Source organism: Gymnogyps californianus, chromosome 3 (genome assembly GCF_018139145.2).
Source record: "Gymnogyps californianus isolate 813 chromosome 3, ASM1813914v2, whole genome shotgun sequence".
NCBI classification, from domain to species: domain Eukaryota; kingdom Metazoa; phylum Chordata; class Aves; order Accipitriformes; family Cathartidae; genus Gymnogyps; species Gymnogyps californianus.
This window is the reverse complement of record NC_059473.1, coordinates 122,374,857-122,398,308: the sequence shown is the minus strand read 5'-3', so window position 1 is coordinate 122,398,308 and position 23,452 is coordinate 122,374,857. Positions and strand designations below refer to the sequence as shown.

Below are 23,452 nucleotides of genomic sequence, written 5' to 3'. Positions count from 1 at the left end.
ATATAGCCAGTCACTGAATTTGGATGAAACATTCAATCAGGAACTGACAGAAAGAGGGAGATTTATTGGTTATCTAGGGCCCACTTCTGCAATCAAGATCAATATGAAGTCATTGATAATATGACGGTTAATGGAGCATGGGCAGCAGGGTCCTGCATGGTATCCATGAAAAACTGTCAATATTAAAAAATTAGACAATCTAATGCTTCTGAGCAGAACCTGTGCCTCTTATATTCTTATAATCTTAGCTACTTGACCAGAGATTTCACATATTGCTTTATCTGCTGGCTGTCAAATCAAACCTGGGACTGCAAGGTAGACTTGGTTGCCACGGCTCGTACTGCAGAACTGGTGCTCCATACGTACAGCAAGGAGCCAGCTGCCTTCTCCCAAATAGAAGGAGTTAAAAAATGTAACCTCAGATTGAATTTCATGGTTTGCACTTGACAAGGAATTCTTTCTACCTTGAGAGCAACAAGATACTGACCTGGGTGAGCAGAAAATGTACACTTTGAGTTACGAAAGGGTATAACCCATCCCACCAACTTCAAGTAAACTCCTAAGCTCTGCACTTGCAGGCTACCAGTTGCTGCTCTGGGAAACGCTCAGTTGGGGTTCACTGCTCTTCCCACCTAAACCTCAAGAGCTATCATTTAATTCAGTGGAAACAAGGCTTGACCTATAATATGAGCACTTTTTTGAAAGAAAAAAATGATACCTTCTTTTCTGACGTAAGTTTGTATCACTACAGGATTCAAAACATATGAGATGATTTTAACTTTTTTTCCTATATATTGCATGCAAATTGAGGGACTATCTCTGACCTTCCCAGCAAAGTTGAATAGTAATGTTTTTAGTATCCATAAATTTTTGGGTGTCACTTGCTAGTAAAAAGTTGGATAGGAAAAACAGGGGGAAATAGCCTATCCATATGAAAACAATAATCATGTAATATTTATTGTCTGGGATTGAAATGTTTCAAATATTCAAAGCAATAAAATGTCAGGAAAAGCTAGACTTCCTGACGTAAAAAGGCCATAAATTTCTTCCTTCATAAGACACGGGGAGCGGGGGAAAAAATCAATGTGATATTTTACACGAGAGAAAGAAAGAGAAAGAGAGAGAGAAAGAAAGAAAGAGAGAGAGAGAGAAAGAAAGAAAGAAAAGAAAGAAAAAGAACAAAAAAACCTACCACCCTTAAATCTAGGTTAAAGCAGTAGAGAGCCCCCAGAGGGCACAATCCACTTACCTTTGGGAGTCTGAAGAAAGGAAATGGCAGCCAAGAGCACAACTCATGTATTATAAAATATAAGGAAATTTCAGACACAATTTAAGGGAGCAATGAGGTATCTCTGCAGTGTCCAGCTCTGACAACTCCCTTCAGCATTCAAGCGCTATACAAATACCTGCTGTTGCCCTCTGCGCATAAACTGGGGACTTATTCCCAAACCTTTGAGATCTCTCCCTCTCAAACAATATTCTATTGGACTTAAAAAAATCCCAACAAACCAACAACAACCCCCCCACACACACTTGCAGATTCAGAAACGCCTTTTTCATACAGGAGGTCAGAGATGATTTTTCTAAACTTCACGAGGCTTCACAATCTCTTAGAGATCCACAGTGTGACATTAAACTTTGTGCAAGAGAAAAATGAGTAATACAGACAGCAAAGAAACCAAAGGTTATAATCAAATTACTTCCACAATGTAAAAATCTTTATCTTTACAAGGATAAACTACTCTCATTGCAGAGAGAGGGAGGTATCAAAACAGGGTCAAGTTTGCTTTTGGATTTGTAAAAGCAGAGCTGTTTTTTGGAATTCAGTCTTCCTGAAAAATATGAATAAATATATTCATATTTATTTAATATATATGGATATAAACAAATACATTTTCTATGCTTCTCCTGCTCACTTATGAACAAAGTTTTAATAACAGGCTTTTTAAGTGCTGCATTAATTTTGCCCTGCCTTTAGGACCACCAAAGAAACCAACTAAAACGCAAAATCCCTTCAGACTGTGCACCACAAATACATACCAAAGTACAAATAAAACAAGCCTCAACAAAATAAAAATGAATCCAGCATCATCTGCAAGCCCAACTTCAACACCAGAAAAAACACATATGAAAACTAGCTGTGGCAAAAACTGGGACGGTTTGGACTTTGGCCAAAAAATTCAAAAGTTTGGCTGCTTATACCAAATTTTATCTTCACTACCATAACATTGGGAAGACTGTAACCTGCAAGCATGGCCACACCTCCTCTCACAGTCCATAGCCGAGCCTTTCCTTCTTCTCATTTAGTTTGACAGTAGCGTACATTTGATCCCAAGGCAACACTAATTTCCTACGTAAGCCCCATTCACAGACACGAGGATATAGTCCTCTGCTTCACAGACACCTGACCAAAGAGGTTTAACGGGATTTTGAGCATAGAGACGAACAGATATTTAAACTCCAGAGTCCTGGTGGAATAATCTTCATACTGCTCCCATTAACCAATGTGTGGATGGAGCTTTGGCCATTTCTTGGGTGATTTTGTTGCAGGGACAATACTCACACACTCTCTCTCTTCTGGACACATCAGCAGAGCAATGTGGACTAGCTTAGATGGCTACACCTACTTTGGTACCGTGAATAAAAGTAACCGACTCAGACTCTGCTCCAAAAGACATTTGCCCTTAAAATGTGAAAGGTTCTTAACCCACTAGTCAAAAACAACAGCTGCAGAAAGACAGAGAGCTGTTTACCACTGTATTGACTCTGAAACCTGACCACATACGAGAAATAACTATTCTTACTTATTTCACTGTCAAACATATGAGGACAAAGTTCTGATCACCAAAGTGTGGAAATAATCATGAAGTAACTGTCAAATAGGAAAATGTTTTCTCAAATGACATGTAGCTGAGTCCAGTCAGACCAAGGTTATTTTATTTTGTCTTACCTTGGAATATCCAGTGTTGCGGTTCTTGATCTTCCAGTGGAAGAATCTGTCATGTTTTTCCTCTTGGGCTTGTGTCTGATTTGCAGAATGAGGAGACAAGTGGGATGCATCTGAGTTTGAGGGAGACCTCAAGGCTGACCTCAACTGTTTGTTGTACAAGTTCAAGCCCTACAGAACCTATGTATTAATTTTGCGTCCATCCCAGAGAAGATGAATAAGAGCAGCACCTTCCATGGAGAAAGTGACTTTCAAAGGCACCCTTTCCCAGGTGCTAAAAGCACCCCTTAATAATTGCATCAATTTATTTGTGTTTTGCCTACACCAAAGTCTGCTGAACAGTGAAAATTTATGACTAGAAAAATGTCAATAACTTTCCAAAACAGAGGAATATAAATTCTTTTAACAGTAAAGTGAGGGCAAGGTGACATGGAGAACACTAGACAGATCACGTCTAATTTACTGAAATAATTTACTTGAAGCTACAACAAAATTTGTGCACACGCGGCAGATTTCGGCACTGATGATCAGCAGATACACAACCATCTGAGCAAGGGAGCTCAGGGAGAGAAGCTCAGCTGGAGCCTTGCTCCTATAAAAGCCTTCTTTCCCATTCTGCAGCGATGTTTCAGATTTGTTTTCACGTAGGCTTGACACACAGTTGCTGCCATTTCATTTGCAGATCTGAAGAAATCATGTCAGTACAAGAAATGCAATAGTTTCTTTGGGTTTTTTTATTTTGCAGATTAATTAAATACTTATGGAAATGAGAGCTAAACAGAACTGGTCTGAGCCAACTTGCTTTATTGACTCTTGACTATCTGAATCCCGCTATGGCTTCAGGTATCTTACACCTTCTCTTCTTCCAGATCTTGTTATAGGCTGAAGATCAGCCACCGCACTTCAGCTGCACTTCATTAGATTCAGATCCAGTTCTGTTATTAAAAGTTAACATTTTACTTTATCTTTGTGAACACCCATCGCAGCTGCTGCCCCATTTAAAAGGGGGCATTTACGTTTCTTAATTGTGTTTCTCCTATTATTTCTTGCAGCTCTGATGCACTATGCAAAGGCAGGCTGGGAGGAGATCAATGTAAGAACACTCTGGCACTGCCAAAGTAGGATTTTTTTAATGAGTACGTCCCTCGTGGTGACGTCCCCAGCAGAGTGTGGAGGAGGGAAAGCGTCCCACAGTCCGTGTTTTGGTGGAAACGTAACGTTTATGTTTCTGCACGAGGTCATTAAGTGGCTGTGGCACATTTCAGCCAGAAGGTTTTAAAGCACCGAGTCCTGGATTGGATCCAAATTGAGTGATTGTATTCTTCCTCCCCAAATTCCTCTCGTAGATCCAGTTGGATACTGCTTTTGCCACTTTCTCTCCTAACCTGCAGGGCTAGGTTATGATGTGCTTTCTGATACACCTATCATTTTCACTGCAGAGGGAAGATCACTCAGAGCTGAGAGCATCAGTATGGATTTGGGAAATCCAGGTTTTCTGAACCATCCCAGGTTTCCCAACACAGGGTCAGTCATTTAGCCTTTCCGTGCCTCAGAAGAAACAGAGATAACAACACATTATTATTTCAAAGTGGTGCTGCAGGCACAAATACGTGGAAGACTGTGAGGCATTCAGATATTACAGTAATCAAAGTCATACAAGTACCAAAGATTGACAGATCACATCTTCACAAAATCAGTAAGAAAATCTGCAAAGCATCTGGATGAAGAGTAGTCCAGAAATACACAGCTATTGGTATAAGACTCTTGTGCCAATATTTCTGTCTGATAGGAATTAAGATGAATTATCAATCACAAATATAGGAGAGAGCTATAAAATGTAAAATGAAACTGTATTATTATAATTTTAGTTCTTGATTTTCCTTATTTGTCTTTCCAGCTCTCTTCCACTACTAATCTATTTTGTTTAGGAAAAATAGTATATAAGTATAGTGGGGCTTGATTACTGAAAATGGCTATTAATGTAGTGTCTCAGAGTGCTCTCTAGACAGTTAAAAGGCTTTTAACAGTAAAATATGAAGGTTTCCTTCAAATTTGCAGTCATCTGCCTTCTAAAAGTTTGTTTCAGTTGCCAACATTTCAGTGATTTATAGAAGTCAAAGTATCTGATTTTTGTCTCCCCACAATAGATGAGAGCTGTTTTTTCTTATTATTTTGTAAAGGCAACATCATTATCTCAAGCAGAAAAAAAAAGTTAAGAGCTACATTAAAGATACAGCTTTCAACATAATTTTTTAAGGCATCTGGCCTTATTTAAACCGTCAAATTTACATTCAATTCCTTCAGGGATGGCTCCGTTGCTTTGCGCTGGCTCTGTGCCCTCCGAATAAAGCCCTGGATTTAATGCATGCCACTACCGCGTTTCCCTAGCTGCACCGCCGCTCAGTGTAGATATATAGCAGAGGTATAAAAAGCCTAACCTTGGACAAGATGATTCACTTAGGCAAAAAAAAACCCCTATAACCGTGTAAGTTTCAACTGGAGGTTAGACTTGTGACTAATGTCACTATCTATTTATTCTTAAATTATTAGTAGAAGTGTTTATGTACTATGAAACATTCTGTATGAGCTAGACAGGAAGCTATAAAACATTTTATGAGAGCTACACATGGCTGATGGCAGAACGTTAATACAACGCTAAGGTTCATCTAAATTCAAGAAGTGCCAGAAAACGCTTTATTTTTTTTCCCCAGTGAGATCTTCACTTGACAAAGAGAAGTGTTCTCTGAAAACCCAGGGGGGCCAAATTCTGCAAGGTCCTGAGTGTCTCCGGGGAAATATGGAACACTGTCAGCTTCTCCCGATTTCCAGACGAAGGCAAGAGCCTTTTAAAGGGCTTTATTTTCTCGGAAGAAAGCTTGAGGAAGGACAGGTCAGGAAATGAGATGAAGCCCAATTAGAAATCTGTGTTGTGCCTCCCTCACCTCTGACAATTTTCAAGCTGAATTATTATCCCTGTTTTGTGGATGGCTGGATTAAGAAACTGAAAAACTAGGTAGTATAACCACACAGCAAGGCAGACATTGAGCTGTGAGCAAAACTCACACTCCCTTACATGTTATGCAGTCTTATTCCTACTGAAATGGGTTCTGTTTCCCTTCTTCAGGTAACTAATGTTAAATCATCAGCATAACCTGATTCAGTTACTATAAATCCTTGCTAAGAATCAAAATGATTTGCAAGTTGAAATTACACAAGCACAAAGCTATTTGTACGCAGCCGTTAGTTGAATCTCAAACTGATTTTTATACATACAATAAAGAAAAAAGTTTAAGATAAAATGTGTAGTACCAGCTTAAACATGTATCTCTGCTTCTGCAGCACATAAAGTGGTGCTAAGACACACTCCACATGCAGCACGAGTCCTAGTGGTCTCATTTTTGTTTTAAACAGAGTTAAAGAAAACTCTGAAGATGAGGAAAAAAGCGATTATTTCCCAAAATAAGAATAAACTGGGTTAGTCCAAGATAGGGAGACATAACCTACCTTGTTTTACTCTAAATTCAGCTCACTGGCTTGTGTAGAGAAGTGAAAGGTTATTATATGGGTTTGCTGGGCAAATCCAGATTTTATAAATAATTGCCTGTCAGACTGTTCAAGATAGACAAACATACAGCAGACCAACAAAAACATGATCTGTCATATTTCTGAGAGAAATGTATGTTGAGTCTTCATTCTCTGGGACTTTAAGTAGACCAGTAAAAAATAAGTGCCAGTATTTTTCCTGCTTATGCATATTTTAAAATGTAAAATCTGGGAGAGATACAGCTACGGAAGGAATTTTGATTCCAGCACCCAGTGCCTGAAATGGTTTCTTCTGTCTATATCCCTGCAGATCGAAACCAAATACAATAAATGCTGGTGTCCTTTTAAAAACTCTGGATGTTTACAGCAAGCATATAATTTTCCATGATTAAGGATGCCAACAAAAATAAGAGTGATGATAAAAAGAAAAGTTTAATCATATATTTCAAGAAGCACAGATGGAACATCAGAAAACTTCCCTCCCCTCGTTTAATACACTGCATTGTACACATTACTTTTAGTCCTTTACACACAGATTAATTCCAGAAAACAGAAGCGTAAGCAGGTAAAAGAAAAAAGCAGTTTACGAACGGCAGTAATATTTGATGTACAAAGTTCACTTTTACAATATTTTGGTTGCAAAGAGAGAGACATTTTTTTGTTTATTTAAAATATATATATATTTTTAAAGTTTTTGCAAGCAGGTCCAGGAAAGCAGGGCAACAAAACCACTTACAAATGACCACAAGAGCATACAGTGGGAGTAAAAATTAAGACCTCACATGCTAAGCACAAAAGAGAAGGACGGCTGCACTATATAAAAGCAATATTTTGCTGATCTCCTCTCGATCCCTTGAGTGCTCTGTCTTAATTTGAGGTTTAAGTTAGATTTCAAGCCTGGGCTAAGAGCGGCTGAAGCAGACCCCGGGGCCAAGGCGGTACCACAGGGACACAAGCAGTACATGCCTGTAGATCCTGATGACGGGCTGAAGCATGAGCCCTTTTCTCTGGTCAAGCATCATCGTGGTTAGCTCTATATTTGTACAGTTTTTATGGGAAGAAATGAATGTGTTTGTGAGGCCAGCAAAGGCTGGAGGAGCAGGGGACGGGAAGAAGCATAGAGGGAGGGACTGAGATTTAAAAAATAAATCTGAAAACAAACAATGTGAACGCAAATATAAAAAAGGCAAAAAAGAGCCCGTTTCTTCTTTAACCAAGTCCAACAGTAACGCTGCCTTTGTCAACAACAGAGACAACATCTGCTTCCTGCAGCAAACGCTGAGCAAGTACATAACGTTAAGCCCTTGCCTAGAACCACTGAGACAGACACAGTTATTTAAATACTTTAGGATGTATTTTTTTGAATAGGGACCCAATCCAGTGCCAAATCACTGCAAAGGCTTTCCTTGATTTCAGAGAGCGACGGCTCGAGCCTTAGCAGATGTAAATATTGAGAATCTGGGGCTGACCACTTAGTCTATCCTTGGGTCTGCAAAAAGACAAGTCTCTAACTGGTAAAGTACAGTTTACCTGAACTTTTTTCTGAATATGTTTGGATCTGAACTCGCTATTACTCTCATCAAAAAGCCCCTTACTGCATTAAACTGGGTTACACTGTCTGAACACTTAAAAATTAGTTGTGAGAAATCAGTGGATAATAGTGGAAAACAGTCGAAAATAGTTTTTCTTTTTGTAAAAATCACAAGGAAAACCTATATAACCTTTATATAACTTATATAAACCTACATAACCCCGTCTATCTCTGGTCTCTTTCTGCCCCATCCTCCTTTACAAAAAAACATCTCTAGGAGAACATACAGACTTCCAAACACTTAAATAAAAATGACATCGCATTTCAGGAAGAGGCTGACAGCAGCAAGTCCCCTGCAAACTTCAGCATTGTCTGATCTGTGTTCTTGTCCACCTACACGCTATCCCAAACATCCTGCCATTAATTAGCTAAATGTTCCAGCTAGCAAACAAGAATAACGATTGAGGGGGCTGGAAAAAGAGACAGAGTCAGCCAGCAGATAGTCACAACAAACCAGCCCACTCACTGGTACACGGAGACATTGGAGCTTGTATTTTTTTTCCTTCCATGGAGGGGAAAAGAAAATCACCTTAATATAACACTGTCTTTCCTGTTGCTGCAGCCACATCCATATTAGCAGGCGAGAAAAGTCATCCCGTTTCTGCGGTAGGCACTCTGTCAAAGAAAGAGAAAATCTGTAATGAATTATCACATCAACTTAAACAAGGGAAGAAGGCAGAGAGAAAGGCAAGGCTTTCTTCCTGTTTTGTAGACTGTTCTGGCTGCAATCTAATAGTGTGCTTAATCTGAACATTTCTGGTGGGGAAGCTATAAGCAACCACTTTGTCTATTAAAAAATCAGTGTGGTTAACAAGTGGTTAGCGACTCTATTTCAGGAGAGCGAGAGATATGCAAAAATGTAACATCCTATTTCGTTAATTGCCTGCAAAATAGATGAGGCCAAAAATACACTATTATGCTGAATCTGTTTGTCCTTTATAAGCATGTGTTCTCTATTCACTATGTTCAAGAATCATTTCTAATCTAACTTAATAGTCTATAAATTACTGAATAATTACAGTTTTCCAAACCTAATTTATAGTCTGAGTCTAAAGCTATGTAAACAGACACTGGTATAATCCCCAGCCCCCCAAACCAAATTAATCTTAAAGACCCTCTGGTCAGTACAAAATAATTTGATATCCCATATATTGTAACCTGGGATCAAGTGTTTCCAATGGTAAAGAAGCACAGGAGTTAAACAGCATTTGAGAAAATAATTTTAAAAGATCCTGTGACACCGTCTCACTAAAATACCTTTCATGCATTTTTAACATCTCTTTCTGAATCAATATAGGAAACTATGCCTTTTTATGCCAGGCACACTGGAAACTCTATATTTTAAGGGGATATTCTCAGTTTAAAAATGTATTGCTTTTTTTTTTTTTTGATATTAATGATATCTTCAAAAAGGAAAGGAGTTTAAATACTTTTGCTTTATTTGGTTCACCTTCAGCAGTCATTCAGTTTTGAAAATGAAAATATAGTCATCTATTTCATTACAGTTAGTGCTTCGTCAGATTTATTTTGTACCTCTTAAGTTCAAGCACTTAGGAAGTGCCATATATAACTACCATTTTTAGTGGCTCTACCAATTTCCAAATTAATTTCAGCAAGATCAATTTCTCCTCTCTTAAACTAGAATTAGAAGAGTATCATTAAGAGCAAAGGATAACCTCAAACAACTTTGTATATAAATAGTATTTATACTGAACTGTAAGGAAATGGTTTCAAAAACAGCAAGCATGTATTCAGAGAGACATTTACAGACACTGAATATGCAAAAGGAAATATGTACAAGATGTTCATTACAGCATCCTTTACATTAACACCATACTTCAATATAGAGATCTAGCAGCATATGGCATTAAAGTCAAAGAACAGAATATTAGCTCTGGGATATACAGCCAGTCATCAGACATGACAGTATCACCGCAAACAAAATGAGAAATAAATCCAAAGACTCTATACCCAAACATGAAATGCACAAAAACAGGCTAGCCAATAATTTTGAAAGGATCCAATATACTCCCACAACCACAAGCAGCAAGTCCAAGGGAGTTTGGATCTGCAGCTTGCCCAAACCATTATGGCTGGCATTTTGAAGTCGATGCAAAAGTAATGTTTTTAGCTCCTTGACCCCGATATTTTTACAGAGCTTTATAACCCAAGTGACAACCTTTAACACATAAACAAAATATTCAGGGCTATTGTGCAGTTTGCTTGAAGATAAATGAACCCGAGTATAAAGTTGGATCCACATGAAAGATAAAAGGTTGAATTTTGCAAAAGGAATTTTGGTTGCAAAGCAAAGTTGGGCTTGGCTAGGTTCACCTGGGAAATAATGAAGTTTAACATTTTCCACCATGGGCAATATTATACGGTTAGTTATACCCCTGAAAAGGTCATTTTAGAAGCAAGTTTCAGAGGAGGGAGGATAACACCTTCAGAAAGTTGGACACACCCACCAGTCTATATTTAGCAATATATTATAACTAGTGTGGCTATAGTTAGGACTGAGAACTATTTCCTACTTAACTCCCTGTTTCACATACTTTAAACTTTCTGAAACATTTGCCCTTGGGCTGAAATTTCCTCTGCTTTAATCTCTGCCTGAAGTTCAATTTCTTTGGAAAGGACCAACAAAATTCCTTAAGCCATTTTGAAGTTCAGCAATAATGAAAACAACACATTTTTCCTTCCCAAGCCAGAGAAAGTGATTCTGATATATGCATATTTTATTATGGAATTTAGCCATAAATTGAAGCATTCTACCCAGAAACAATCTTTACCTTCAACCTCAGCTTAAAGGTAACTGTTTTGAACATCAGTATTTCAGAGGAGGGAGTTTGATTCATCCCATTCCATAACAATACTTTGTTCTTATTTTGATACATTGCTAGATAATAAAGGTTAACCTCTGAAATGCTTTTATGCATAGCAAAACTATTTCACAGTCATCCCATAGTTCTGAGTTGTACCATATATCTTTAAGATATATACAGCTGAATTTGTGATACTAAAAGACGTATCTTTACATGCCAAGAATTGTGAAGAGAAACAGCAAGATGTTTTTTATAAAACTTCCATGTGTGTGTGCCCTTTCAAGAGAGAGTTTATATGTATGGGGCAGTCATTTAATGTGGTTTGATATAATGTAAAGGCTTTGGATGACACTTTTGGGTGCTTTATGCCACTCTGGCAGTATCCAATTTTTTTAAAAAAATATGATTATTTGGCTCAGAATTACAGACAGAGGATGATGCAGACTCTTGATGTGGGACTAAAATGGCAAGCCATAGCTGCATCCATTTTGCTGGATACGTCTTGCTATAGCCCAATGTCAGGAGATAACCTAAGCCCACGGTCCCTCCTGGAGCCCTTTTTGGAAAAGTGTCAACTGCATCCAAATTTTTTGTGTGCTCTCTCTCAAAATTTACTGTCTACCAGCCTGTGCTTTCATTTTTTCCTGCTGTGGGCTGACTCTTTGCCATGGTTGAAGGTCCGTCAGCCTGTTACTGTACCCTCTATGTGTGCGGGTGGTCAAGGGACCACCTTTTAGACATGGGAAATCACCTACCTTGGCACAAATTACACAGTTCACCTTCCCAGAATGGATTCCATGCTCTGAAAAGTTGATATAACCTTATTTGGCCAATCTAGCTCTCACAGAAACTCTTCTTGCTCCTTGCTATCATAAGACAAGATTTTGCATCCCCTTCCCCGACCTCGTTAAAGGTGAAAGGACAGATTGCTGCTATCCACAACCAGAGGCTAAGCAGGCTGGACCAAAGTGAAAGCAGAAACATGCCCTTCGTCTTGCCCAGTCTACTCTTGCCACTTGCTCCCATTTAGGGGAGAGGCATGATGATTTTGCTGCTTAGTCCTCTACTTCCCAGTCCTGATCCCAGCCCATCTAGGCACCATGGGAAGAACCTTCTCATGGCTTCTCAGGCATCCTCTATTTGCCATAGGAACCCTACCTTGAAAATGTTGCTCCTTCAAGTTATCAAAGGACATTGGATTCTGATATAAAGATCTTCTTTGGGAATGCTATCATTATTTAATAAATGAAGGTAGGTTTTTTCCCAACAGTCTGAAAGGAGGTACAATGAAGCAGAAAAGATGAGCAATGTTCACTGCTGTCAGTCACCTAACAGCAAGACCATGCTTTGCCCTTAGTTTGGTGAAAGACGGGAAAACTAACAGCTTAAAAAGGCAACCTGGAACAAGAGGCCTTGGTCAAGTAACTCCTCAAATTTCATGAAAAAACATCCATTTTCTACTCTCTTTTTTGGTCCCATGTCTCTCCTGTAGCGGTAGCCCGAGGCAGCGTATTATGAAGGACCACAAAGAACCGCTCCATGAAGAGGGCAGCAGAACTCCTGTCCCCACAGTAGGTCACATGAAATGAAACAGTTTACAGAAGAGTTCATAGGACCAATTTAGGGGCAGATAATCACGTGTTTATTAACACAAGATATACCAAAGCTGTGATTCACAGAAACAAGTCCCAGCCAAACCTGAAGATGTGAATACTCCTTAATTAGGTAACATACAGATTAGAAACTAAGACTTCTGAACAGGCACCTTAGCTAGCAATGGTTTCCAGTTAACAATTTACACGAGTGCATAATTTCACAGCTGTAGCACGATGAGAAAGAATAATTTTGGCAAGAGAAAGAAACAGCTGTGATTTTTGAGTGGGCTGATGTTTAATTCTTATTTGGGATAAAATTTGGAAAGTCTAGGGTAAAACATCTCCAGCGGGCATCCTAGACACTAAAGTTTATTGGGCCAAATCCTCCATTGGTATAAGTCTGCAGTTCTGCTTACATTAAAGCTCAGGCACAATGTCATACCACAGGTCTGTTGTATCACTTAAAGATGATAAATGCTGAATTATAGGTCCTGTATGAGCAAGTTACAGAACAGCATTTTTAAAATTTGAAGTCTCCCTTTCTTGGTGTCCTCTTGTATGTGTGTGGGCAAGTGGTTTAATTACAATGCATAAAGTGGAATGGCAGACAGAGACATCAAAACCAAAGAGCAAGTCCTGGCTGAACTTCATTAGCAAACATAAATACAAATAGGCACATCTTGTTTGTGACATGCCACGGTCCTTTCCTCCTTTGGTAATTTTATTCTATTCTCTGATATTTGCATAAATGTAAATCGAACCATATGACTTGAACAGGCTTATGATAGGGGATTCATATGCAAAACTTCTTTTCATTAAATAATTCTCTTCATGCAGTCTTACAATGTTACTGTGAAAATCAGGGAGGATTGGATCTCAGACAGTGAAAGCCTTTATTTAAGAACAGTGGAGGGAGCCCTGCCCTTTAAATAAGAGACATTCTTGGATCAGACACTGGCTGGCAGGATGGAAAAAAGGATGTAGCATTAACTTTCATTCCATTCCAAATAACCTGGAACCCATAAACCACAAAGATTCTCTAATTTTAAATCTGCTCCTTTTCTCCCTGTGTCTTCTTTCTATTTTATTTGGGGAATATTAACTTTGAAATTTCATTAGCCCGCCATAATATCAAACAAGTCATCCTGGACAGATTCATAGCTCTTTGTACATAAAAACATCTACATTAAAACCCCTGTGATTAAAAGGTTACTCCTCTAATTTTTCCCAGCCTGCACAGACAAACCACATGCAAAGAAGTGTCAGCTTATTCAGAGATTAAAATAATAATTAGTTTAGCAGGCAAAGTATAAGCAACATTGTTTAAAAAAGAAAATAAATTGTGTGGACATAAACTCTCCTTATTAAAAGTGCATACATGTTACAAAAGAAATATAATGGATGATTCTCTCTCCAATTTAAAACAATAGCACTGAAGGCTCTAATTCTACAAACCCACCTTTAATCAGTAGCCAAAGCACAGATGTCTCATATTACTCAGAGGGTGAGGGAACGTTTTATTTATATAATGTCTAGTACATGGTCAATAATGAATAACAAATCCCAAATATATATCTATGAACACCCAGGTTTAGTAGATTATGAACTTGTTGGATGCTCTGGATGATCTGCCCTGCTATATTCATGAAATCTCATGGATTTCATTTATGATGAGGCTAGACCGATGTGCTGAAAGCTACAGCATCCATTTATCCGTACAACAATGGTCCCTTTGGAAGCACAACCACATTTGTGCTTAAGCTAGCCCCCGAGAAACCGCAGTTAGGTGTAAGAAACACCAACAAAACAACTTTATTCCTCAGGTCTGCTCCCTGAGTCTTCAGCCATCCAGCGAGACGCCAGCGACAGCAGCGGCTTCCACACCGTGAGTACCTGCCCTCCAGGAAGGGGGCCGAGATCACCAGCACACTTTCTGTAGGCAACCACAAACATCACGCACTGATAAAAGCACTGCTTCAGTAAATCACCCTTCAACAGCTTGTAACAAAATGCTTTCCAGCGAAGTCAGTTCTGGGCTTTGGTTTACCTTTTATCTGCCAACAGCGTAAACGTTTTCAATGATCACATAAAACTGTGTTGCTGTGTCCGGGAACAAGATATATCCAGGATATATCATCCAAGTCTGTTAAAGAACATAGTCTAGATCTCAGCTACCCAACTTTTCTATCGTTGCTCTCTGCTACTGGGAATAACGACATTCCCAAGGCTGATGGAAACACAGGATCTCTGAAAAACAAGCACCAAATGTATTTCTCAGACACCTCATGCAGTACCACCAGTGGAAGGAGAACAAAATGTAGGGCTTGTACTGCTGTCCTTCAGCTCATTTGGCCAAATTTGCGATGCTTCAGTTAACTAGCAAACATTGTTCTCAGGGCTGGGCTGGTATTATAAGAAAGAAAAACAAGGCAAAAGGATCATGGCTTCTGTTGCAGCAAGAACTGGGGTGTGGGAGTGGGGTACCAAGGTCTGCCAAAAGAAAAAAAGAACAAAATTGGTAGGGAGAGAGATCATTTTAAGTTTCTCAGAGGGTACTGTAAACAGTGGAGAAAGAAGGAAAAAATGGAACTATAAAACAATACTTGGCAGCCAGCTTTGCAAAACAAACATATTTTCGCAAAGTTCTTCCCATCACTGCCACCAACTTTAATAGGCTTTGTTTGTCTGAGAGCAAGAAACCCTTTTTAATTGTCAGAGAAAAGGCGACGCTGCTTAGCAGACTGATAGAAATTCCTCTTCTGAGCCCTACTTCAACCGCACGCTGCTCTCCGTTCACAGTCAGAGAGAGAAATTCCTTCCCCCCGGCTGAAAAACCTGTAGCTGGGCTCCATCACCGCCCTTCCCTGGACCGAGGGAGAAGGCTGCTCAAGCCGAAATCCAGCAAGTTATTATTGCCGTGGGTCTAATGGCCCGTAACGGTCTGCCTATGACATGCTGCTGGCAAAGCACACAGCAGGTCTCCACGAAGCACCAGACCTTGATGGATACAACCCGTTGGACCCCAGCATAATTGGGGAAGCTTAATCCCCCCCACCGCAATGGAAATGCAGTGGTTCCCGAGTATCCCTGATCTCCTCCATGAGCACTGCAAACTAGTTCACTAATAATTTTACCACTTTACGTCAAACTGGTCAAAACACTTTGAGTTGCTCAGAGGCCAACATCTCTTCTTCTGATGTGTCTCAACTCGCTGCTTTCGCTGTATGGCAGCAATAATGTATGCAGGCAACTTTATTATGTCTGAGAATGAAGTTAAAGCTAGAAGTCTTGAGACATACAAAGAAAAGACTTTAGGTACGGTTAGATACTGAAACCTCTGGTTTATGACTCAGGGTACTGCGCAGTCACGGCACTCCCATGTGAAAATATACCACTACTAATAAAAGCTCCTTCCACCTGAGAGTAATTCAGCGTGAAATAACCTGGATGGCTCCCTCTCTCCAAGGATGGTTTTGCTTGACTTTTTCAGGTTTCCTCCTACTGCTGCAGAGGCTCAGGTTTTTTTCTGTAGGAAGTGACAGAAGAGGTTAAATTCCCCCTCCATGTCACTACTGCTCATAAGCTCAGCATACGATTTTTAGCGAATTTATTTGGAAACAATATGGTGTGGTACAGTCGTCTGAGTACAAGGGCAGGAGCCAGGGCTGGGCTCTGCTCCCAGCTCTGACACTTACTTGCTGTGTGGCCTCAGACAAACCACTTAATGTCTCTGTGTTTCAATTTCCCCTGCCTTTGAAACAGAAATACTATCACTCACTGAAAACCTTTTTTGAGGATTGCTTGATTACAGAGCTAATACATGGCATTTTGAAAACACTGTATGCTATTCCATAATTATTATTTTCATTACATTGTATCTTCCATTGCAATGGCTAAAATACCAGATGTACAGAAACGGATGCTGAAATTGGCAGTTACTGGATAGGAGAAGCGGGTATTACTTTGAAATAAATTAAATTATTTGGGCAAAACAAGACGGTTCACCTACATTCTTTTCTTAAAACTGTTGAAATTGTAATGAAAAGGAGCGTCTAACGACATTTTGCAACATACTTCTCTTCCCCCACCCCCTGAAAACATCCTGTGAATGCTCTCTGCAGAGGGCATAGCATCTCTATTCTCCCTTTGATTCAGCGAAGCATTTCACCGGGGAAATGAGAACCCAACCAACAACGCAAGGCAGAGAGTCAGTCTGTAAACAGAGAAATTTTCTCAGGCTCCGAGGCCCTTTGCTGGTGGCGGCATTCGGGTGCGGCCACTTCTAGCCGTGCTCCTTACTGACTGATGCACTCTGTCTGCAGCGGGGCGCCTGCTCACCAGAGCAGTGGGAGGTAAGAGGAATTAAGGTAATGCATCAGTGGTTGCCAGTGGAGGAGATGGGAAGAAAAAAAAAAAAGAAGCAAAAAAAAAAAAAAAAAAAAAAAAGGGCAAAAGAAATATACTATTTCAATCAAAGTCTGAAATTTGTAGAAGTGGTTTTGGTCTCAATATAGAAAAAATATTTATCCAAGAAACTCCTACTCGGGTGCGAACATCCTACTTCTAGTGGGATTTTGTTTGGCAAAGTGCTGTGAAAGAGTGGAAGCTAATACAGAGCATGTCTATAAACAAATATATTTATTTAGTACAGATTGACACATTCACTAGAGTATTTCAGTGATTACACGTGTAAAACTATTTCCTATAGTGGTTTCCTTTTGTGATTCTGCTAATTTATTCAATCCATCCCATTTTCATGCATTGAATGTTATGAGCCATTTCAGCCACCCAGACCGAAATGCGCGTTCGGAGACTACATGCCTGTTTTTTCATTTCATCATCTACACATAATTATTTGGTGATATTAGGAATTTGAGCTCAAATGGAAGCCAACCAACATTTTAATAGCTTAAAAATCATACAAAGTGAAGTCTGCCCTGAGGTTAATGAATAAGAGCCAAATCTTGAAGCTCTCGCTCAGTTTTTACTCACTCCTTATTCAGGCAAAAGTTGAATCAATTGTAGTTGGACTGATTAAAAACAGAAGAACATATATTTGGACCTTTCTCTCAGGTAAAACTGAATAAATTACCGAGGATTAGGCTGCAGAATGGCATCCAATCGATCTTTCACGTGTATTTCTGCAACACGCTGGAGAAAAAATCCAAGTGCTGAGGCAGTTTAACCAGTTAAAATAATACTTTAGCAGCAGAATAAATTATTATACATGACCAGGTTTTACGACATTTATATTAGAAATAGCTCCAAATCAAAATGTGTTTCCTGGTCCCTCCTGAACTTCTGAAGACCAGGATCAAATCCGAACTTAAAAAATGGTCCATGAAGTATGAAAGCCAAATGCCCTTATCCTTCAAAACAAAGCTCCATCCCTAATTTGAACTTTAATCCAGGCATATATTGACACAGTTATTTGATTTTTGATGATGGGAAGCATTTATAATTTAGGCAATTAAAGGTTTTTTTTTTTTTAATTATATGCAGGATGTCCTACTCCTTATGCAAAGAATGCAATGTGCCTGTAAAAAATATAAGGCAGAGCAGTTAATTCCTTCGAACAGTTAACGCTTTACTTGTAATTGTTGATAATCACAGAAAGATGCTCCTCCCTTAAGTAACAACCCATTTTAGGATTGGCCAGCCATGTCAAAGTAATGACGCATTCAAGCCAGATCTAAGCATGAGGATGTGGAAAAGAAAGTAGCATGAAGAACAGATTTCTTCAGTATACGCAAAGCGAATAAGAGAAGGAAAAAAATCGGTAACAGGAACGATCTGGTCATCTGTGAACAATACCAGATCCCCTGCCTTGGTCTGTGTGATAGTGGCCCTGCTCACGATCTCCTGACAGCCTGCAATTAGGATCTCAATGCTGAAACACGCCGAGCATATGAAGAGCTCGACCGTGGGTGGCTTCGTTTGTAAAGGGCCAAGTGGGGACACGTAAAGAGGGCAGTCTCCTCCGCCTCACCACTCACGCTGCAGGGACTGGTCCTGCTGCCCCAGGACCTGGGTCTCTCCCCAGCAGTTCCTAACAGCGGCTACCCGCAGGACAGACAGACTCCTTCACGTATTTAGACAGGGGTCTAACGAGCACTAACATCGCTAACGGTGCATTGGCCAGCTTGCAAAGACTGCTCAAAGCCTTGCAGGCTCCTGTGTAAGGCAGCCTGTACAGAAAAGAGCCCTTGTTGCACCTTCAAAGAGCTTCTGGCAAGTTATGAACTGCAGGGATGTACCAAGAAACTTGGGATCCCAAGGAAGGCCAGGCTTTTTTTTATATTATATTTTTTAAATGACATTATATCCACATTCATATGCTGGAAAAGGTGGTTCACAAGGCAAGATGGACTTCTAGTCTCTCTAACATGTGGCTCAAGTTATCTATACTCTTTCCAAATGTCTTTCTGTCCGTCTATTCCTCACCTGCCTAACGTCTTGGCAAAATGGGCCATCCCAGAGACACTGGACGGTTGCTAAGAATCGCAGAATTCCAAGATGTCCTTCCTAGAATTGACTAAAAATTCCTTTTGGTTGTTTCTGATTGATTGGTCTGTGGAGGGGGTATAATATTTACTTTGCGAAGAAAATGAGATAACTAGGCAGACTCTGAACTTTCATACTACACTCCCTCTCCACAGACCCACTTATACACATTAATTCCTATGGCACACTTTACTTAAATGAAACTTATTTTGAAATGCTAGGACAGACCAATGCCATTAACAATATCTCGGCGGTCTGACCCATCACATCAAACTCTCTCTTCTTCAATAACACATCTCTTCTTTTTCTTTTGTATCCAGTTTTACAGAAGGCATATATTTATATGCACATCTATAAAACTGATACTTGTCTGAAAACAAACTGGCCAGGCCATGAGATTCTTCTGGCTGATTGCCATTGTTCAGTCATTAAATATAGGCTTACGAATAGGGAGATGGATTACCCGCTTGTAACTCCATCAAGGGCTTTTCATGATATCGCAGCCCATATTTTTTTAATAACATTGAGGAATATTTAAATCCTGTATGAAAGTTTTCTCATAAGTACTTCTTTGATGTTAGAACATTTTGATTTGTGTGCATGCTGACACCAGAACAGCTCGATTACTGCATGTTCATTTATCAAAGAGTGGGGGGTTGATCCCGTTCGGATGCGCAATTATTGCATCAAATACATAACATGCGCTAATCATGCTGACAGCAACACCCCCACTTCCGATGGCTGGAAATACAAGAACAGTAAATAATTACTGTAAATGAAGAGTTAGTTAGGTCTCATTAAACGTTACTGTTACTAAAGCAATAAAAGAGTTTATATTAAAAAAAGCAGAAAGGTGGTAGGGGAGTTACTGAGCCCCAAACCTAGAACACATTGCAGTTCCTGGTCTTAAAGCTAATGGCACCCAGTGGATCCGGACTTCAGTAAAGAGAGAGCGTGTTGTCTCAGTCACATTATTTATTGTAATGGTGTAACTCCCTTTTTCTTTGTTTCTCCTCTTCCCCCCAGCAGAATGGCTGCTGGTAAGATGGGAATGTCAAATCCAGGTTTTCGGCTCTCCAGTAGCTCTGAATTTCCTGGCTTTTGTGGACTGAAATCAGACCCTTAACGTTGCTTATGTGCATTTTGTTTTGGGTAATTGACATTAATTTTTAGGTTGCATCACTGACATCAATCAGCACTGTTCTCAGAGGACTAGAGTTAAGGGGCCACAATAAAAGGGCATGATATTGTTCCTTTTGTTTTATTTTTGGAGCACTTTGACTACTCTATACTTTTCCAGTTGATGTTACATTCTTTTTGTGTGAGACAGTGTAAAACATTACTGCCTGTCTCGTTGAAAAGAATACTTTGGTATTACGCTAAATGGCTCTAGAGGCTGGGACAGTCAACCCTGGTAAAAACTCAAGTTGATACCTTTTGTCTATGGAACACTTTGAAGAAACTATGAAACAGTAACAGATTTCTTTAGGGAGAGCTATGTTGCCCGTTACAGATGTTTTCCATATGGTAAGTGGAAGGTCGGCCCCTTCCCCCTCCACTCATCAGTGTTCTCACATCGTAGAAGGCATCTACAAAGACAACACGGCTGTAAATGATATTGCACAGAAGCCTCCATCAGCACGTACTGTAAATGAACAAGCTGATTTTCATTGCACCGGGCAGCAATACGCACCATTGTAGCCAATTTATGGTGAGGATTTTGACTCTTCAGCTTCCCATTTTACCAGTGTACTGCACAAATACTCTGGGGTAAGTGGTCAAGAGAAGCCAGACTAGGCTTCAGATGCTAAGATGATGAAATGGAAAAAAATAGATTAAATTAGTAGAGATTACTGCAGATTATCATGCTGCATCAGCTGGTGGGTTCAACACCTTCTCCCTCAAATCTGTATGGGCGGGAAGGAAAATTCTCTCTCACACAAGATCATGATTTTAAGGGGAGAAGAATCTGAGGCACCTCAATGGGGCTGAGACCTATTTTTTAGACATTGGTACATAGTCATATACACAGGATCACAGGTACACCTTTATAACAGATAGCCTTTGGGTGAAGAATTGATCTGTTGCCCTATATTTTGTGTTGCTCCTATCAATAGATAATAACAGCTATAATTAAAAGGGACTTAGAAGCACAGCTGGACTTTTAAGAGAGCAGAGTTGTATTTCCAAATGTTCAGCACCTGTAATGGGAATCGGATATTCAAAAGATCTTAGAGCTCCAAAACACCATTTTGTCATGCTTACAGTCTGGTTCAAAAGAGTTCATCACCCTAGGTGTACTCAGGATGTTTTGTCCTTTCATAAATCCCGATACTTTTTTTGGATGCCAGAGCTATTCTAACACTTGAGTCTTGAATGCAGGTGTAACTTTCTCAAAGTTCAATGTGTAATGGAGGCATTTCCTCATCTCAACCTCTCCTTTCCCAAAACACATAATTATCTTATCTCAAAAGCAGTAAATTTCAGAATAAAAAAGAACCCAAAGAAACATGGAATTTGTGTTAAAAAAAAAACTTTTTGCCTATTTCCCTATGCTTTTGGTTTTAGACAAGGCATGGAACCATCTATGTTAGTCTATATTCAATTTGTAACTGGACCATTATGTTTCTTCACGCTAGCCAATATTTGTAACAAATATAGATACTAGTTTGTATATTTTGCCATTAGTTATATATATTATTGCATAATACTAATATAATCTCTAACGTTTCTACAAAATAAACGCTAATATTGAGATTCTGAAAGCCAAGTAGTGATCTTAGCTGTTTCACTCCTGGTCATTTCACCAGGAGCTATGTGGCTAAAACTTTAAGTAGGTTCAGAAATAAACCTTAAATAATATCTACCTAAAATTTTCCTCCTTCTTTGCTTTCTCATTTTTATTTCCTTCTCAGTTTTCTAAAATGTGCACCACCATTGACTCATTTCTTAGAATCTACAAGATATTCTCCAATAACCTGAAATCTTTTAATTTTCTTTTTTCAACATATTTTCCTGTTCACCTTTTTCTGTTCCTCATGACAGCATTTTTTTCTAATTCTTTATTACCAACTCTATTCTCTTTAACCTTAGTTAAATCTTTCCTTCTATTTATCTCTGTCTTTGCCCCTCAATTCAGCTTATCCACCTCTTGCTTCCCAGCCCACTCTCCCACCTTTCCATACATCATCACTCTCACTCATTTTTGCCCAGCATCTCTCTCTCTGCTGTTTTTCTTTCCAACCTTATTTCTGCAGGTCCTTGTCTCTTACTGACATCATCTCCTCTGTAAAGAAGTGAAGGGCTTCTCTGTCTTGATATAATTCCATCCAAAACTTACTTCATCCTCTCCCAACCAGCTTTTGGCTCTACAACTGTATTAGCAGTCGTTGCAGGAACTACAGAAAACTGGATCTACTGCTTATGATAGCTGTAGGACAGAGTTTTGGCAATACCAAAGGGGGCACTGGGCATGCAAGAGAAATTCAGTGTTTGTGTATAGGAGCAGGAGGATCATAAACACCAATGTGGAGTAGCCAGCAGTTGGCATCCAGGGCGCAGAGCCCTCAAAAGCTTGAGGGAGTTTTCGTACTTCCCACAAGCTTAAGTTCAAACTTGGATATTAAATATAAATGAAGCATGCAGTTTTCTTTTCTTTGGCTGTAATTATTCAGTTTGCTTAAGGAAAAGAAAGCAAGACGGAGAGGGAAAAAAAAAAGCGCACATGTCACCTTCGTCTCAAAAAGAAGCATGCTTGTGCCTAGTCCATTGAAGAAATTGCTCAAAACCACTTCACCTTTATGGAAATATTCCCCTTATGAAAGGCTGGGGCTTCTGCCCCAGAAAGGGTGGCCCCTAGGTTTGCCCTGCTCTGAGACTGGATGAACTCGCAAGCCGTCATTTCTAGCAAGCTTCTATTTCTCCTTGATAAATTGGTGTCACTTAATTGCTGTAATATTTCCTCCCTTTGTCTTTAGCTTGGCAACTGAAAATGGATGACGAAGTCTCGCATAGCTCTTGGCAAATGCAGAGATACTGCGGAGCAGAGTGTGTTTTGGGGTGACATTTATTCCTCAAGGGGAGCTGTTGATGGGGTGAACCATTGATCCCAGCCCTCTGTAGGGGGATGAAATTCACCCATCCCCAAGGAAACAACTCTTTTTTGCTATGTTACTTGTAGTACTTACGACAGGTGTTACAGAAAACAAACTGGGGACAACAAAATATAAGCAGGTCCACACTGCACAATAAAACATCTTGGTCCTGATCTGGAAGAGAATATAGCAAAGATGGCTGCTGATTCAGCTTTGGCTTTTGAAACGACTGGCCAGGGTGCCAAATGGGGTGGCATTTTTGTCTTGTGGGCAGATTTTAATCAGGCACCAGGCAGAGTCAACCAACTAATTACTCACAGGCCACTTGCCCAGTATGAAAAGGGAACAATTTT

At 39.6% G+C, this 23,452-nt stretch overlaps 1 protein-coding gene across 2 annotated transcripts in view; it reads right to left on the bottom strand.

The window, feature by feature from the left end:
• Positions 1-6,903: 6,903 nt before the first annotated feature.
• The window catches only part of SUPT3H (SPT3 homolog, SAGA and STAGA complex component), a 282,525-nt gene continuing 265,976 nt past the window's right edge, over positions 6,904-23,452 (bottom strand). For both annotated transcript variants that reach the window (XM_050894193.1, XM_050894192.1), the window contains exon 12: positions 6,904-8,696. In XM_050894193.1, coding sequence (XP_050750150.1) covers positions 8,655-8,696 — 42 coding nt within the window. In that variant the 3' untranslated portion in view covers positions 6,904-8,654. The remainder of the gene's footprint in view (positions 8,697-23,452) is intronic.